This window comes from Chelmon rostratus, chromosome 8 (genome assembly GCF_017976325.1).
Source record: "Chelmon rostratus isolate fCheRos1 chromosome 8, fCheRos1.pri, whole genome shotgun sequence".
NCBI lineage: Eukaryota > Metazoa > Chordata > Actinopteri > Chaetodontiformes > Chaetodontidae > Chelmon > Chelmon rostratus.
In genome coordinates, this window is record NC_055665.1 from 4,616,148 (window position 1) to 4,635,979 (window position 19,832).

At 41.4% G+C, this 19,832-nt stretch overlaps 1 protein-coding gene across 3 annotated transcripts; it reads right to left on the reverse strand.

The window, feature by feature from the left end:
• Positions 1-1,740: 1,740 nt before the first annotated feature.
• LOC121609889 (retinoic acid receptor beta-like) lies at positions 1,741-18,287 on the reverse strand. 3 transcript variants are annotated; one of them, XM_041941646.1, is made up of 9 exons: positions 18,185-18,287; positions 17,649-17,903; positions 13,388-13,542; positions 12,144-12,285; positions 8,692-8,858; positions 7,238-7,414; positions 5,682-5,886; positions 5,371-5,529; positions 1,741-4,152 (listed from the first exon to the last, which is right to left on the reverse strand). In XM_041941646.1, exons 2-9 carry the CDS (start codon positions 17,815-17,817, stop codon positions 4,007-4,009), a joined length of 1,320 nt encoding a protein of 439 aa, XP_041797580.1. In that variant the 5' UTR covers positions 17,818-17,903; positions 18,185-18,287; the 3' UTR covers positions 1,741-4,006. The 3 variants fall into 3 exon arrangements, with proteins under 3 accessions (XP_041797580.1, XP_041797581.1, XP_041797582.1); XM_041941647.1 differs by lacking the exon at positions 18,185-18,287 and having other exon boundaries at positions 13,388-13,539; positions 17,649-18,067; XM_041941648.1 differs by lacking the exons at positions 17,649-17,903; positions 18,185-18,287 and adding an exon at positions 14,077-14,157.
• Between the last annotated feature and the right edge of the window lie 1,545 nt (positions 18,288-19,832).

The following is a 19,832-nucleotide window of genomic DNA, read 5'->3' on the forward strand; positions in this document are numbered from 1 at the left end:
AAGTGAACTGTAACCTGCACGCACACACACCCACACACACACACCCACACACACATACACACACAGAAACAACTGTCCTCGGCTTTTTGTCAGTGGGGTTCAGCCGTCTGTTTTGTTATTTCAGGTTTGTCTGAGTTTAGCACTTTAAATTCTCAGGATCAGACTCAGCGCTTTGACCGTTTCACCTCCTCACATGTTTCAAATGGCTGCGAGCCAAAGCTGCAAAGTCAATTGTCTTCATTCAGAGAGCTGAGGAGAAAGCCCACCGTCAATCGAGTTCGACATCAGTTTTCAAACATTTGTCAATGTGTGACTACAGCTTTGTAAAAAGTGAAAACCAGCCAAGTTTTAGATTTTTTTCCACTTTTTGCTGTACTTGAACGACATTAACACACACTTGTTATTATTTTTGACTACATATATTTTCATCGTCATGTTGACGAGTGGAGGGAGGCTGAAGGGACACTTTCTTATGCACTTTGATTCAAAAGGGATTAGTCAGTATCATCTGTATGAGGAGGAGCTGCTTTAAAATGATGCACGAAATAAACACTTTTTAATGCAGACATGTCCAGTTCACTATCATTTGTCATGTTGATATAAACTTTAGAAGTTTTGTCCGGATCATTCACTAAAGTACTAATACGACAGTGTAAAAATACTAAGTACATACATGTTAGCAGCAAAATATACTTTTAGCGTGAACATATGAAACTTAACAAAGGGACTCAGTGAGGTTGGTTGGAAAGCACTGGTCTAATCTTTGTTGTTGCATTGTGTTTAATAAGATTATCTGTAGCTCTTTAGATTTCTGCCTGCAGGTTACAGTATGAGTAGATACAGGACACCAAGAAAAACAAGGGGGTAACAGATCCACTCTGTTCCTGCCTTGTTACCCAGTAATAATACTACTGCACCCTGTAATTATCTAATAGGTGCTCAGTAATTTAAAAAACTTAAGTCTCTTTTAAGGTAAGTTTTTCACCCTTTTATTCAATGATCTTTTGTCTTCTTTCCTTGTACTTACAGCACATTTAAGTACCCAAAATGTATTTTATCGAAATATTTACATATTTACAAATAGCAGGTTGTAATCTAAATTGCTACCAGATATGTTTATTTTGTTGTATCTTTATATTAAAAGAACAGCTGTCAGATAAATGTAGCGGAGTGAAAATGGTAATATTTGCCTCTGAAGGGCAGTGAAGAAGGAAGCATTTCAATAATGGACTTACATTACTTGAGTAAATGTACTTACTTTCCATCACTGGTGGTTAAGGAGGTTTGACTGCAAAAAGAGTTTATTCCTATATTCCAAGAAGCTCGGGAAGAGGAGTCACTGAATCTGTGTTAATGTCACATTTTTAGTTTCATGAATCATTGAGAGGTTACATGTTATTTTTGCTCTTTTGGGAGCAGACACTGCATCTCTAATATTTCCTGAGAGAAACTACCTGTCCACTGGAGACTTATCTAAGCAAAGTGAAGTATGAAATATTCCATTAATACAGCAGTATTAAAATGAGCTCCTTGCTGTATAAATCTGTAATTCATTTACCACTGAATAGACAAACTCGTTGGATATGTGCTGCAGTGTAATCCCCCACAGGACCCACAGGGGGCAGTATGAACCTGCTTTTGAGAGAGGACGAGCTGACCTCAAACAACCTCACAGCTCCTTCATCGAGACCATGTCCCACTGAGTCAATTCACAAACAACAAACAGCTTCAGCAGAAACATGAACTCCAGTACAAGACTTTAATAGACCAACAAAAACCATATGAAATGTGATCTATTCCAGGCTGATGCATTTGCAAAATAAGTAAAATTCCCAGACATGGAAGATATTGGCACATTTCGAGTAGGCACATGAGTTTTTACAGAACACAGGCTGCAAGATAACGATGAGACAAAACTGCTTTGTGTGCAGCTTTTTCTTTTCTCCAACATTTGATCACGTTTTCCTCCTGTTACAAGTACAGATACAGTTTTACTCTTTATGTTTATTAATAGTATTATTTCTACAGTACAGTATAACTTATTTAGGTAAAGTTCACGTATGGCAGTCTGTGATAAAACAACATCAAACACTGAGGCTCATTTTGTTGAATGAAAAATAAAAGTTCTTTTGCAGAAAACATGTTTATACAGAACTCATCAAAGTAAGGTAAAAAACAATCCTTTCAGTATGAATCCTGAACATTTTATCCAGGCCTTCTGATAACTGCACACACGTCATCTGTGATTACAACTTTTACAAGAAAAAGAATAAAGTTGTGTGTTAGCTTACTTACAGTTTAGAAACTCCTTATATTTGATACTGAGAAACAGGAGCAGATCTCAGTGGATCGATACCACTCGCATGTCTGCCAGTTCAATATAAAGCTGGACCCAGCAGCCGGTTAGCTTAGCTTAGCACAAAGACTGGAGGCCGCGAGCTAGCATAATTCTATCCTAAATTCACGTACCAGTCCACTAATTGACATGTTACATCTTGTTTGTTCTTTTTTAAAATCAAAGAGTAAAAACATTAGTTTGCAGTTTTCCAGGGGGATGTGTGCGGGACTGTTTTCTTTACTGGAGTCAATGTCAGGTTGCTAGGCAACCAGAATTCGGAAGCTGTGTACGAAATCATTACAGAGCCGCATATTTACTCTCTGGATCCTGAGTGTGAAATGAATGCGTTATATAGTGCTGTAAAAAAAAAGGTACAACATTAGCGTCCGCGGCGTGTGCACTATTTCCTGCTAATAATGCCACAATGCTGTGCAGCACATTTAGCAGGAAATGACTGTTGTGTTTGCTTTTCCTTTAAAGATTAGCAGCTCAGCAGCCTGCAAGAGTGATGAAACTCTGGTCATCTCTGGAGGCTTTTCCTGTCTTTCAACAGGCGTTTAATGAGAGTCACTGTGAACCACAGTGAGCTGACGGTGCCCTCAGTCAACAGCGAAGAGCTGCACTGCTGCTGATTAGCTCAGTGACAACGGCGATTCAGCACAGTGACGTCGGTTTAAAGATTCGGTATCATAGACTCATAGACAAGATGAACATCTCTAAACACCAGTCAGTGACACAAAATAACGATGATTCATAGCCCAAAATCTAGAAATTTCACCTCACTGGAGGGTAAAATACATATACGTTAAGCATTGTATTTGTTTAATAGGGAGGAATGAATGAATTCTGCTAAGCTACGCTAATCTGCTGATGGCTCCAGCTTCATATCAACCATTAAATGGTTTTCCTAAAATGTCAAACTATTGCTTTAAACTGCATCAGTATATATAAAACAATATAACAAATAAGTACATAAAGCAGGATGTACGTTTTTTCCCGTACTTGCGTTCCCATTTTCGTTCACGACCTCGGCTACTGTGAATATGTTTGTGAACTGTGTTAATGCCAGTTAGGAACATTCCCCTTCATGAGTAAGAACATTTACATTTCCCTTTTGTAGATACATAAAATCTGCTTTCCAGAGCTTTCTTTTTACACATGTGGAAATCAATAAATTGTGTGTACAAACAGACTTTTAGAAGTGAGAAAAATTCATAGTATGTAAAAAGCTCGAAATAACAAAAAATGAAGTTCATATGTTTACAAACTTTGCTACGCTAACGCTAAAGGAACTGTTAAATAAATCCATGTGGTATCTCATGCAAATATAAATACAGTAGAAACCTGACAGAAAGGTGATTTCCAGTGGTTATGAGGAGGGATTAAAGGAAATTACAAAGTGATAGATTAAAACATTACTGCATCATTTTCTTTTTTCCGTTTGAAGCAGAATTTGAACAGAGAAATTAGCTCTTCTTTGATCAGCGAGGTCGTCTTTAAACGCAGTGACTGAGGTAAGACGGCAGAAAACCCTCCGGACTGCGTCTGTCGTTTATTCTGTCAGTGTTTTCTGTGGGAGGGAGCGTTTGATCGGCTGCACAGCAAGAAGTCAGAGGAGTTCGTGTGATGTGAGGAGAAGCTGTGTGTGTGTGTGTGTGTGTGTGTGTGCTAGCTGGTGTTTTCCTCCACTCTGCCCCCCTCTGAGTGTTTCTTCTGGTGTTTCTCCAGGTTCTGCAGATCCTCCAGCATCTCCTCGATCAGAGGGGGCATGGAGCCCGGGATCTCCATCTTCAGCGTCACCACCCTCTCAGCTCCTGTGCAAGCGGACGTGTTTTTGCAAAGCAAACATTACCGTCAGTTGTGACATTATTAGATAATCTACAATCGCAGGTATTTAACTGAAAATGGTTCCAAATCCTCCAGGAGGTTTGACAGTAAATGACCCAAAACAAGGGATTAAACCCAACTAAACTCAGGCTTAGACTGAGCTGTTAGTAATGTCACAATCAGAAAGGAGGTTTTTTAGACTTGGGGAACACATGAAATGCAGCTGTGAGGTTAGCAGGTCTTGCTGTTAGTTAGCTAAAAAGAGGCAGAGCTCTCTCAAAGCATCTCTCTATCTTGATGGTGTCTGATGGAGAGCTACTTGTCACAATTCTTTATTAATCAGAGTTTGTCTTTCTGGGTTTCATCTCCAACAAATGCTCTGAAACCTGCATGCTAGTTCAGGCAAACACCTCACATTTGATATCCTCTGCTCGCTGAAACATCCAGCGGATCGTTTGTGATAAAGGCGCCCACTCTGTCTGCCCACTCCGTTGCTCTGTTTCTCTGCTGCTGCTCTCGTTATTTGCAAATTCTACTTAATGTGCTGGTCTCATAGCATTCTTTTGCATTTGTTATCCTTTCACCATGCTAGGTGTCGGCAGTTGAGATGCAGCAGATCGCAACTTCACTCCACCAAGGGAAGTCTTTGCAACTTGTGCCAACCTACACATGTCCTGAGTCCACGTCTTTGCTCGAATGACGTTACCAGGCTGATCATACTGCTGTCTGCTGCAATCTCAGAAATTTTCTTTCAGCAAATTGTTATTATAGCTAATTGTGATAATGGTTCTAAAACTGCAAAAGTAAAGCTTCATTTAAAGCAAGCCTGTGTAACTTTTGCTGGACAGCACCTACTGTGGTCACATTGGTAATGACAGGATGGTGGTAAATGCTAAAATATAGCGCAACAGCAGCACAGCTAGAGAAGAGGAAGTCAGTTAATTTACTCAGTAAAGTCACACAGCTAGCTAAAGTTTGCTAACATTAGCCACCATAAGCTACAGGTCATACCAGACCAAGTAAGGCTGCAGCAACAAAACCATTATAGATTAAGATAATAAATGTCATTCCTTCTGTCAAACACTACAAAGTCTTTAATGTCCTTCGATTACCAAACGATTATGCAAGTACTTTCTAGTAATTATTGAAATAATTTGTGACAAATTCATGGGGAATGATGTACTTTCAGGACAGTGTTTTCTGACCTTTGGCGCTGATGCTGCGCAGGTCAGTGATCTTCATGAGGGCCTTGGGGAACATGAGGGGCATGCTGGGCCGCCGTTTGCGGGAGTAAATCTTCAGCGCCTCCAGCAGTGGCTCCTGCAGCACCTCCACCTTAGATGGCTCCTCCAGGTCCTGACGGTCTGTTCAGACAGACAGAGGACACAAACGTCTAATTTCAACATTTTCAACGTGAATCTTTAGCATGCAAATCATTTCTCACATTTTTTCCCAACTATAAAAATTGCAAACAAGTTCGCTAGTTGGTGTCAGGTTGTATGTTGAGCTTCAGTACCTCCAGAGACGAGACAGATGGCGCTGAGGAGGCCACTCTCTGTGTCATCCATCTGCAGCGGCAGCAGCTGGCCGGCAAATGTGAAAACCTGATCTGTCAGAGGCCCAAATCCGGCGTTGTGGATCTGAGTGCGGGTCAGGGTCAACCCGTCAGAGAAGGTCATGGTGTCCTGGTCTGGAGTGTAACGAGTGCAAATCCTCAGGATCTGGATGGAAGAAGAACAGAGTGAGGAAGAGGAGGACAGAAGAAAGACAGATTTAAATGAATGTGTTTGTGTTTAATGGATGTGGAAGTGTCAGGTCACGATGCATTGATTTCCATCCCGAAACTGCAGCACATATGAGAATAATGTTGGACCCCCCCCCCTCCCTATCTTTATATGTCGTTTATCACTAAATACCTGCAGAACTAATGACATTCCCATCAGCCTCAGCTGTACCTTTATGCTAGATAGCAAATGTTAGCATGCTAACATTCTAGACATAGATTTTATAAATCGTGGACGTAGTCTCTGTGACGTCACCCACACGCTTCTGAAGAGCCATTGTGAAGCTCAGTGACAGCGGCTTTGGCCGTCACCATCTTGGCAGTGCCTGACTCTGCCAAACTCCCAGCTAATCCAAAAATAGGCAAACAGGTGGAGCGTGGGTGGAGCAAAGGCAAGCTGAATGAAGCCTGGTTGCTGAATCCCAGCAACTAACTGCCTTAATATAAGTTAAACTAGTGCATTATATTAAAAATCACACCCTGCACTGTTGTCATGAATGGAGAAATTAGCTAAAGAGACCGAAACCGTTTTTTATATCAGGTTGTAAACATGTTTATTCCAGCTGTAAAGTACAGCATTTTAATATGGGGGTCTATGGGGATTGACTCGCTTTTGGAGGCAGCCTCAAGTGGCCATTTGAGGAACTGCAGTTTTGGCTTCATTTTCAGTTAGTGTTTGATCATAAAATAAGATGGTACACACAGTAAACACTGTATTGTTGTAAATAAAATATTCATATTTCAACCATTTAAACATCAATCTTAACGATACACTTAAATGTTAATTAGGGCGCACTGTCCTTGATGTGTGACGTTAACACATTTTTTATACAGTGATGCCAGAGTGTCGAAAATCAACTAAATGAGGAGAACTTGGCAAACAAAAGTCCCAGAACGCCTCATCAAGAAAAAATGAGTAAAAATGAAACTCAACAGAACTTCCCCGGTGCGATCAGAGAGCGTCAGAGTGAACGATCAGGCCCTGATGGTGATGATGACAGGCAGACTTGGCAGGGAATGACGGTGGAGGATGACGGAGAATAAAACATGCGACACGCTCTGCCTGAGGGCTGCTGTCTGCGAGCCCGCCCGTCTGCCGGTTTGTCTTTGGTATGAGTGTCGGTTGACAGCGTAGGAGTTGTGTATGTGTGTACATGTGCGTTTATGTGTGATTCAGGTCATTCAGTTTGACAAACTCTTCGATTCACTAACTTCCTCATCACAAAGTTTCATACACAAAGTTTCATACAAGAAGGCAGGAAGTTATTTGAGGAAACACACAGACGTACCAGGATGTCCAGGCAGGCGGTTTTCAGCAGAGTGATCTGGTCGGCGATGGTCAGGCCGGTGAAACCGGGCACTCGCTTGGCGAACTCCACCACCTTGATGATGCACTTGGTGGCGAGCTCGCTGAACTTGTCCCACAGCCCGAGGTCCAGCTGGATCCTGTGGTCCGAGCTGGAGTTCTGGACGGAGGAGAAAAGAGGGCAAATAAAGCAGACTGCAAGCACATTTCAGCAAAGACCAGAAAAAGTAAAAAACGTTCTTACCCCAACATTTATCAGAACAATATTTTAATCAAGTCTGTTGAATGAACAAATTGGCATCAGCAGATACAGAAACTATGACCTCTATACAAAGTATTTAAGATATCCTTTTTGGGGTTTTTAATGTAGTCATGTGTTCACAGTCAGAGGTTTCATGATTACTCTCAAACCAGGGAGGTTTTTCTCTTAAACGTAACATCAGTCAGTCTGTTAATCACTCTGTACTTCCTTATTATATTTACACCTGAAGGCATCACCGACCTCTGCTGACTTATCAAACCAAAGAACACGATGTGAAAAATGTTCACGTATTTTTGAAAAGGGCACACCCTGACACATTATACTGGCTTGCTGTGTTGTGCTAAACTGTTTCTGTCCGTGCTTGTGTTACGGTTTGCATGAAGAACTCTGTGTGCTTTTTGTTTCCAGGGCTTTCTGCTGATCAGCAGGTTTCAGCCACGCTGGCCGCCTGGCTGCAGGGACGTCTGTCGCCTGACTGTCTGTTGGTCGGTCCACCAGACTGATAAATCTGCCGCGGCAGATTTTTGTGCAGATTTCCATTCGCTCCTCCAATATTTTTTGCCTCAAAACAGGAATGCTTTAAAATGCACAGTGCATGAGACCAAACATGTCCTTCAATAAATCAATAATAAATGAAATATTTACATGGAGTTTAATGGAGCAGCTCTTTCATGGACATTCCTCAACTGCATATAATATCCACTAAATCCTGAACTAAAATCTGTCTCCTGTCTTGCATCTTCTCTATAATTAGTACCAAATGATGTTCTTTGAAATGATTACAGACCACAGAACGGAGCCTTAATGAACACTGCTCTGAAGTTTGCTTGAATTTTCTCGTGTCTAGTAGTGAGTTGATTTCCTCTGTTGTAAATGAAAACTACAGGATGTGAGCTTGCTCATATCTGAATATTGAGAACATATGCTGTTTCCATTCTGAATAATAAAAAATAAACCAACATTAAACGCTAATGTTATTCCATTAAGCCTCATGCTGAGCATCTCTGCACCTCACTGCTTGTTTTGCCTCTACAGTGCTGCTGTCTGTCAGCTATTATCTGTGAGATGCATTTCTAAATGAGCTGCACCACTGAGGGGACGGCTTTGATCTTCTCCTCTCTGCAGAATATTTTCTCTCTGAATATTATTGAGTCAGGTCTCGTGTTGTGACTCACTGTGGTGTATTTTCCCAGCTGGCACAGAGAGGGGAAGGTCTCCCTGTGAGCCCTGCAGATCTTCTCCACTATCAAGCCGAGCTCGGCCGTCAGTTCGTACGTCTCCATGATGGTCATCTTCACCGCTTCCTTCTTGCCCTTCCTCCGGTTCCTGTCGTTTCTCACTGCTGAGGGAAAGGATGAGGCAGCTTATAAAAGAGAGTCAAACTGTTTGGCGCTATTCTGTTATTCTTTCTTGAATTTTAATTGCATATGGTCATCAACATTACGAGTGGGCTCCGTGAGCGTTTCCATGACACTCAGTCCTTGATTTTGAAAATACAGGATAATTATTTTTTGTCAACGCAATTAAAAAAACCCAACATTGTTGGACAACCTAATTGCATTTTTTCTAAGAAATACATATATCCTTGTCCAGTCAGCAGCGCGCCACAGAAACTGTCTCATAGCAACGCCAGCACTCAGGTCAGTCAACCTCTGCCAAATGTCCACCTAAAGGCTTTAACTTTAGTTCCATAAATATGTCCAAAAATGGTTTTATACTGTTCTGAAAAATAAAAGAATATGCACAACATAAACAGTCAAATTCAACATCCATCGTCTTTTATATGTGGCTAAAAACCCCAAAATAAGCCTACAGACTATAAAATTAAATGTGTGAGAGTCCACCTCGGCAGCCAGGGAGCCTTTAATTAATAAACCTGAACCGGGGCAAACTGCCAAAAGTATGTGGACAGTGTGTGAGCAGGGGTTTCTACATATTTGTGACATATGTTTAACACATATTTGACACATACATGTGGTGCAGTTTTGGTTGGATTTCTGAGGGTTTAAAGCTCATTTCCTCCATCAAAATGCAATATAGGTAATTTGATTTTCAATAGTGGTTCTTAAAGCATCTAAAAAAAGACTTCTGACAAACTGGTTTCCACTGCAGAAAGTTGGCAGTGAGCTGTGTGGATTAGCAGTTACTCAAGGCTGCACATGAAGCAGGCGAACGCAGCCTAACCAGGTTAGCCTTTCATAATCACTTCGGTAACGGTGTCAACATGTTTCGCTGCGTCCCACTGACTTGGTTCAGGCAGCTACGCACATGTCAGAGGAGCTCAGGATTATGCAACACCTCCGTCTCTGCCTTCCTAACCCCCACCCCCCTCCGCCTCTCTGTGGATGCCCTACATCCAGTCGTCATTGTGTAAACACTCCAAGTGAGATCATATTACTCACCGGCTGAAGCGGTCAGTGGGCAGTTACATAGCATCCATCTGTCTGCTACATGTGATGTATTTATGTAATGTGTGTGTGTCTGAGTGTGGAGGAGCAATGAGAACATGTGGATGGGCGGATCCTTCGCTGCTGCCCTATCGCTGCCCTCGGCTCCCCCCACATGACTCACTCTGTTATCTGGGTCACTGCACTTCAGGGTAACACACATAGTTTGACTTTGTTTCTGCTGTACAGTCGAAGAGCTGCAACGCCGCAGGAGTTAACTGAGGACTTCTCTGTGACTCATTTGAAAATCAGTAACTTAAAGGGTTGTTTCGCTCAACTCTTAAAAGGAGCATTTTTTCACTCTTATCACTAGTCTGCCGCCTTCCCACTTCACAGATGAAACACTGAGCATTTAAAAATAGCTCAGTTACATACATTTGACACATGCTTTCGCCTTCAAACAACCCTCGCACCAGAACACTGCAACGGCATCAGAAATCAACAGGCGATCGTATTATGATCCAAGTCTTTCTCATGTAATGGTTGGTTACATATCGTAACCCCACATTCTGTGAGTGTAGGCTCTCTGATAGGTGCCTAATGCTGTGTCTTTCTTTGTGTGTGTGTGTGGGCGGTGTGGGTGGTTTATGGATATCAATCACTGGTGACGTAATTCAGTCATGTCATCTTGACAGGTATGCAGTGGTCATTTGTCATATTTTGGGATTCGTCAGGTGTTATTCAGAGTAAGTAGCAAGCAGACGTTTGACTGACATCTGAGAGTCGGCAATGCTAGAAGACATGCTGTTATTTTCTGTGATGTGCTGCTGATTGGACTCATTAAAAGTAGTCCCCACTTTTTCTGAAAGCCCACACAAGCTGTAAGTCCTGTAATGACATTTAGGAGGACCCACTGTGCTGCTTTCACTGGAAAAAGTGAAAAAAGCTAGTTAGCCTAGCTTGCTAACATCAGCATTAGATTCCCACTAAAGTCGGTTACAGAGAACGGGGGACACAATGATTAAAAATACAAATTAAGTGTTTTTTGTGCTTTGCATATTAACAGCAGTCTATCAACAAGTATGGATTTCTATGATAACGGCTGCATTTGTAATGCACTCTTTCTACTTAAAACCCCATTTACTTTGATTCATTTCCAAATGTATTAAAACCAACACTGTTCTTCCTCGGCCTTAATTTGACAGATGCTCACAAGCACTCACTGCTGCTCGTTCAGCTTAACGCTGTGAGCGCACATGGTAATAACTAAAGGTGACTGATGGATCTTTCAGCAACCACAGTTTCTCTCATCTGGATTCTGGCAGCTGAACAATCGGAGGACAACGTTTGGAGAGATTTTAGAGAGTAAATCAAACTGGAGCTCTAAACGTGGGAGGTGAGGCGTTGGAGGTGGAGTTCGCTCTTGGGTGGATCTCAAACTTTAGGTGAACTGAGCCCTTAAAGCTGTAAAAAATGTGTCTTCACAATGTTAAAGGAAGTTAGTAATTACAACACACATCCTCTGTGTCAGTTATTCACTGCCCGGGGAAAACCATGTATCTCCAAATGGGGAGATTTTAAATTTCTTCCTCAAACTGAAGTATAAAAGGAGAATTCTTCCTCTCGTTAACACTGTAACTGCACAGCTTGTGTAGTGAAAGCAGCATGTTAGCAGCGGCAGCCGTCTGAACTGAGTGTAGGTCACCCACATTTGGGCAGCACTAAAAGCCCAACACACAATCACTGCAGTCATGCGTGGAAATAAAAGAGACCTGAAGCGTAATGACACACGAGCTGTTATGTGGCCCGTGTAGACAGCTGGGTTGATTAAAACAGGAGTGTTGTTATCTCCGCTATCGGGACACAGTAAATCTGTGTGTTCAGACCATCACTACACTGGTACCTGTAGTCTAAATCTGACTTCCTTCTCGCTTTTTATGATGGACTTATGTAACATGCAAACACAAGAGATAAAGCTGAGTTGATAATTCACATTTATGACCTCTGACATCTTCCTCTCTGTAATCAGTGACATCTGTGATCCGTTGTTCACTATCTACTATCTGCCCTGTCCCCGAAGCCGTCATAATTTCCACTACAGTAAATGTCTACTTTTGGAATGTAAAAACATGGTGCTACAGATCGCAAACATTTTCAGCATGAGAGGACGTCCAGGAGAGAGTTTTAGGCAGCGAGTCGCATGAGGCCTCCTGCTAAATCAGAGAGGATCAGACACTTACACTCCTTGGACATTCCCACAGCGAAGCACCTCTGCAGCCGGCAGTACTGACAGCGGTTCCTGGTGATCTTGTTGATGATGCAGTTTCTGTCTCGGTGGCAGGTGTACGCCATGTTTTTCTGCACGCTGCGGCGGAAGAAGCCCTGCAGAGGTGACAGGTGAGTGAAGAGGTCATACAGTATTAATGATTAAAGTAACCAGAGTATGAAAATAATCCTGCCTAAGCTTCAAGACCTGTTAACTGTTACCTGTTCTATTATTTACCCATTAACTAGGAGGGTTAATGGTGCCACTGCCGCCCAAAACAACAATCAATAATTGTCCAATGAGACAGAACACAATAAAACATTTAGTACAAATCTATTATGCTTAAAGATATTTATTTCACTCGTTAAAACTGTATTTCACTGGAAAAAGTGAAAGATTTGACCTTCAGGTGGCGCTAGAGGAATGATCACCAGTGATTAAGATGCATCATGTACAGCGTTTTGTGCCAGTCAATTGAGTAAATGTTAAAATATTGACTTATACTGATGAAAAATCATCATGATAATATATAGTAAAATACAGGCCTTTTTTTATTTAGATGACAGAAAAAAATATTGATGTAAAAGAACCTTTAACAGCATCAGAAAATCTGTCAATTGGATCGGGACTAAGAGAAAATTCCTATAATCTGTTTTAATATGAAATCACTGTGTAATTGTGTGTACTATAATTTGGAATCAGGCCTTCTGCCCTGAAATGTCTAGTTTTTCAGCGGAAACCTGAATTTAATCAGCAAAAAACAGGAAGGAAACATCTACAAACAACAAAAACACAAATATCTGTGGAATTACACAAATCAGATTATTTCCAAGAGTGTTAATGGCGTTCAGGAGGATGTGGCTGTAACAGTAATAATGACTGAACACACACACGTGGTTGATCAGGACAAAGCTCAGGACCTGTGGTGATGTCGATGTTTTCTCTGAGCAAACATCAATCTATGACTAATGTGAAAGAAGATAATCACACATCCTGTAAACATGTATTAAACACAATCAACACATTTACTTCCATTCTTCATTCTTTTATTTTGACCATTGGAGTCAGTGAAAAGGTTTCAGCCCAAACTGAGTCATCTTCCTCTTTTCAAGCATTTCGAGCATGACACACATCCACACAATGACTGCTCGCTGAGAAAATAACGTTTTTTGGTAAGACGGGTAATTTTTTTAAGTGACCGGCATTCTGACGTGTTACCTTGCAGCCCTCGCAGGCGCTGACCCCGTAGTGGTAGCCTGAGGACTTGTCTTGACACACAAAACAGGGTTTGTAAGTGCGAGGAGGGGGCAGCGGGGAGGGCGGGCTGGCGAACAGGTCGTCTGAGCTGGAGCTGGAGCTCTGGCTTCCAACTGCTGCAATCACACAATAAAACACCATCTAACAGTGAGGAACAAGCATAGCAGGGAGGATGGGAACTCTTTTGGTTTTACTAACTACATGATTTCATGACGGCAATATGGCAGAATATCGTTGGGTTTGGACGACTGTTGGTTTAATAAAACAAGCAATTTGAACACATCTTGACATATTAACCCTAAAAAATCTAATTTTCAAACCACATCGACTGGTTTCAATTCAAACTTTGCCATTTATAAACTCCTCAGACAGTTTGAAGTCATTTGCCTTCTGATCCAGCAGAGGGCAATCCTAAAATTGTTGCTCAGTTGCATGCTCTCTTGACCTATACGCAAATAGTGCCAATAAATAAAAATGGAAGAGGACGCTAGAGAAGCAGAGTCTGGAAGTGCTTTTGGAAAAATGACCAACAAAGGCTGAAAGAATAAAACACTCTCTGAACACTGACGGATGAAACAGTCACAGCTCACGAATCTCAGACTCCTCTGAAATAATTCAGTTAGATGTTAGTTTGAATTGACATGTCTTACACTGCCCGACATGGAATTAGCTGTCGCTCGCTGTATTATCTCCAGGAGATGAACCCGAACGGTTTGTGAGCATAAGATCCTTCCTCCAGTGCAAACATCAGAAGAAATATGAGCACATATGAGCTTCCCAGAGGATGAACACTTGATTTTAATGTCCCAGTGGCATTTCCTGTTTGATTACCACTGCCTAGCAACACAGATACGGTTCAAGAATAGCTTCATTTCATTCAACCTGTATCAACACTCAGAGATGAACAGACTGAGGAACAAGAGCCCTCTTTTTCCCGTGTACATCATAAAAAGAACAAATCAAACAAATACTAGCAAAAATAGATTCTGACTAATTATAGATCACTGATCATAATAAGAATACATTTATGCGTTGATCCACAGCATGTAAGGTCAAAATGGTCTGGGATCACAGCAGCTGGAAGTAGACTCTCAGTCTTACTCATGTAATTACAGACTCTATTTAATGTATACTTTCTCAAAAGACATAAAGACATAAACAAATGGGAACAATTGAAGGAAAGAAATTTTCAAGTAAAGAGGAAATCGAGGTGTGTTCCTCCTCGCAGACCTCAGACTGAGGCTGCGACACAGCAGAACATCCCATCCTGCAATAATTCATATATACTGCTCTGCTTTGTTTCATTAAAGTGTGGATTTACATATCTGCACGTGACCTAAGAAACCAAAATGATGGAGTGAAACCTGGACTGTCTCATAAACAGGAGAGTGGGCACTCCGTCCAGAGAAAGCTGCACTCAGAGCAGATGTATACAGCTGCACCTATTGTAGCACAGCTTTAACCTCCATTTTTCCAGTTGATTGTATCATTTCACTCCATCGATCTCAACAGTCCACCCTCCCACTTCAGAGAGGAGAATCGCTCCAGTCGGCCTCCCCGCCGGCTCTCTGATCACCTCCACTGCTCCGACGCTGACACAAAACGAAGAAAGACGTTTTGAAAAGGGGACAAAACGAGAAAAATTGCTCATCTACATCCCCTTGAACCCGTGGCCTCCGGGTGAACCTGGAATCGGTGGGTCAAACGAGGACACCCCCGTCAGGCCGAGCGCTCCCCCAACACAAAACAATGCAGGAGCATGCCACGAGCCCAGCTGACTGATGAGAGGGAGCGCGGGAGGGAGAAGAAACAGAAAGTGTGTGTGGTGGGGTGGCGTAAGTGAGTCGGGCGGGGGAGGGGGAAAGAGGGTGCCCCCATGCCAATTTAGCTGATGTTATTTCACGTATGCAACAAAAACAATCAAAGGTGTACAATAATTTGGAGCCTGAAACAATTAAAAGAGGAAACTAGTGAAAGAAATTCTGTATAAACTTATTCGTAGATGCTAAACGCTGCTAAATGTAATTTTTGGTTACACTGATATTAAGAGGAAGATTTTTCTTATTGATTAATTTGCTGACTATTTTCTTGATTTTTCATTCATTCCGTATAATGTCCAAAACAAATGAAACATGCATCATAATTTCCCTCAGCCCGATGTGACGTCTTGTCATTTATGACACAGAAAAATCATCAAACTAACATTTCAGAAGCTGGACATTTTTTGCATTTGTGCTTGAAAAAGTGATAAATCATTTCCTCCAACCAATAAATTGACATATTGCTGCAGCTCTAGGCTATCTGTGCATTTGCATTCTGTCATTTGTTACACATATATGAACTTTCGCCTCCCGATGGCATGACGTTGTACTCTACTGTTGAAACTTTTGAAGGTATAAATAAAGCTGTACTAAAAAAAACTTCTTATCTCTTCCTGGTTAAAATACTCGGACAGTGAATCAAAAAAGTGCAAAGAAGATTTGGTTTATGTGAATTTTCTTTTTCCTGAAACATTTTGTGTTTTAAAGGCTGAGATGTAAATGCAGCAACAGTCTCTGGTGGAAGGCAACAAAGTACATTAACTCAGCTACTGCGCTTAAGTATTTATATTTTCTGTTTTATGTTACTTTATACTTTTATTAAACTATATTTCAGAGGGAAATATTGGACTTCTTTTGGGTTTTTGACCAAAACAACAACAATCTAATGCCGTCATATAGAATAAAAAAATACTTCTGAACTTTATATTGTGAGTTTTGGATTTTGAATGCAGGACTTTTACTCTTTGTGTATTTTTGCATTTGTTGTTCTGGTACTTTTACTTCAGTAAAGGATCCGGGCAGCACCGGCCTGGCTCTCCTCTGACCTCCTGAGCTGATGACCGTCCGGTGAACCCACGGTGACCCCAAACTGACCGGCCCTGCCCGCCCCGTCCCAAACACAGACCACCACCCCGGCAAGAACTGTGCTCACATCCAGCACCCTGTCTTCTGCTGCGCTTCACGTCCACATTTCTGTTAAATAAACGCTCCTGCAAAAGGAAACTCATCATGAAAAGCATCACAGGATTCAAGAGTGGATGAAAGCAGAATGAGGAACACTTAACTTTAACCGCCTGTCCGGCTTTGATAAGCAGTATATAAAACAATTAATAGAGTTATAGCACATTATAATGTAGCTTTAGATGGCTATAAGTGTGTGTCTATTAATGTACTGTGTTTCATCATTCGTCATTCACCGTGTTTTTATACACCAGCCTTCACTTACGGGTGTCCACATAGAAGCTGCTCATAAATGTTCCTGTAGAAGGAAAAGTTCTCCAGACGCGATTAAAGAAACACTCAAGCTTCCAGTGAAAATTAAACCAGCTTCGTCCATACGAACATCAATCGCTAAACACTTTTTCACATTTTCATGGATTCCTGTTTTTTTTAATATTGGTTTGTAATATTATTTTCCTTGCTTTGGAAGCACTTCAGGAAGTTTAGACATCTTTCAAACATAGAGTTAATACCTACATCCTTTGATTAGACTGTATTATGATCACTATTTATCGTATTCAACTATTAATCTTATTGTTTTTATACTATGTTCTTTAATCCCTCCAATTCATTTCATTTGTTGTTGTCTTTTGTCTATTTTGCTGTTTTTTCAACTATGTTAATAGTTTTATGAATTCAACATATTTTCATTTCTCATGTGCATTAGTGACAAACTGTTTAGTGTTTACATTCAGTCTGATCATCAGCTTTCACTCATCTGTAAGATGCTCTGAAATCTGCATGAAAGCTGCTACACAAATAAAGTTTGACTGATTGATTCAGGGAAGACAAGAAGAAATGTCCACCTGTATATAGATATTATCAATATCCACCTGCACCTTAATGTACCTTAATGTTCTGAAATGTTATTTCAAATGGAGGATTGTTGTTATGCCGTAGCACAACACCTGACCTTTAAAGTAAATACCTGCAGTGAGATATATCAGTTGAAAACAAGTTAAAAATTACTGACCTATAGGTTAAAGTATTGGTGAGTAAACTTACTTCATATCATTTAGAGACAAACCTGTGGTTTCTGATTTGTTGCCATAACAACTTAATTAATTTCTGAGTTGATAATAAACTGATATTTTCCTAATGGTTGATCACAGACATGAGGCCACACATTCACCAAAACATCACTGATTCAGCTTTTAGCCCGAACATCAGTTTCCACCTACACTGCGAGCAGCGCTCCTGCTGCCAGTCCGCCTCCATCAGCTCGGGGAAGAAGGCTGACAAATCCTGCTCCTGCTCCGGCTCCTGCAGCATGCAGCCGGGGCTGGACGTGCTGTACAGGTCCATGACTTCTCCCGGACCGAAAGCCTGAAATTCCAGATAGTCAAACATGATCCCGCTCCAGTCCCAGCGAAGTCCGTGTGGAGATGCTGTCCGCAAGCCTTCACAGCAGGGCGGCTCGTCTCTGCGGTTTATACCTGAGACAAACGGGTCTTAACAGTAAAACATGTCTGTGGTGCATTCAAAGCTGCGTGTGCGCTCAGGAACAGACCGAGACTTCCCACGGACCGTCAGGAGTCGTTTGCATGTTGCCCGCGGACTGTTCCTCCAGCACAGGGACAGCGGCTCAACACATCCAGACCTGCTTTGCATAACAAAGTTTGTTACGGGACTACTTCTTCTTATCACTTCTTTATTGACGAATGCCTCAGCTCAACCTGCTTCATACTAGTTATGTCAGAGCGAGCGATGGTGTTACCTAATGTATGCGGGTGAACTCTCCGTGAACCTCCTCCGCTGCTGACCTTCACATGAACCAGCCGCCGTCTGACATCACCGGCAGCGGGGGAAACTGGCGTGGAAGCCCCTCACTCCGGTCATAGTATCGCTGCTGTGGTGGAGGAAGCAGAAATAGTCTACCTCAATCAAATTAACTTAAGAAAGTACCAAAACTGATACAGCAGCGCCAGAGATATCATACCTTTATTCCACGGTTGTCAAACCTGGCGCCTACTTTACCCACAATGGAACTCACCGAACTGTCTACGGTTGGAGTTTCTGTGTGTTATGCTAGTAGCGGCTAATGTAGCCACAACCTGCTAGCCTCTAACAGAGCTCTGTGTGTGGTCAGATCAAATCTCTACACTCCTGGATTTTTTTTCATTTTCACACACATAGTCTCCAATAAAATTATGTCACTTGAGGCAATTTGTCAGACTTTCTGGGAAGCTTTACGCAACTATTTTAACATAAGTAGTAGTCCTCCCCAAGACCCGCAAACAGACACTAGCCAGGTTTCTTTTCAAATGTAGCCCTCAGTTTAAATGTTTACAGCCTGGTATAAAAAACTGTTTTGCGCTCCATCGTTAATTTTCCCATTTATGAAAACAGTACAGAGGTGAATTTCTATGTAACTCACCGGTTTAAATTATATTAAGGCTTAAAGTTATGCATTACAATGAGCGTGGCGGCTTTGAGTGACAGCTAGCTGCTAGGTTTCAGCAACAAGGCTTCATTCAGCCTGCGTCATCTCCACCCACACTCCACTTCTTTGCCTATTTTTGAATTAGCTGGGAGCTTGGCGGAGTCAAGGCCAAACGTTTTCTGCCATGTTTAAACTAACCCATCTGTTGATGTGTGAAATCAACCAATCTCACCCTTGTGAGGAGTGGAGCTATAGAGGTAGGAGGCCATTAGGTTAGCTTAAACAACCACATTGGATCTTGTGTCTTAAATTCATACAAAAACAGAATTATGAAAATGACAAGTTGTGGTTTTAATTTGTGAGCTCAGAGGTTTTTGGTAGACATGTTTTGGAGCACTGAACTGAAACAGATTAGCAGTTTCCAAACATTTATTCTTTATGCTAAGATAAGCTAATTGCCTCGTAGTGCCATATTTAGCGCAGACATTAGAGTGCTATCTATATTCTCACCTCAGCTACAAAGTAATTGTATTTCCCAAAATGTTGAACTATTCCTTTCGTGTAGAACTAGCATAAACAATCATAATCATTAAATGATATGAAATCTAATACATCAATGGTAAATGCTAATACAACAATGATGATTTCTTGAGATCAAGATCAAAGTTTACATGCACCTGTACATGTTGAGAAATTCTTAAGTGAATTATAAATGCTTCTTATCTTTACTACGGTATAATCATCTTGTTGTCACATTCAAGTGTGCTTTTGTTCACACATTTACATTTTGGAGACAGGCTACGTGATTTTTTTCAAGAAACATTGTTTATGGGCTGTTTAATGTAAAATCATAAGCCTTTAATGCCTTATATCAAACACAGTAAGAGAATATTTAAAAGCCCCTTTTAACCATTTAAAACAAACCAGTGCATCCAAAGCGTTCATCATCCTCCATCCATATTTATGTATTTCCGTCAGCAGT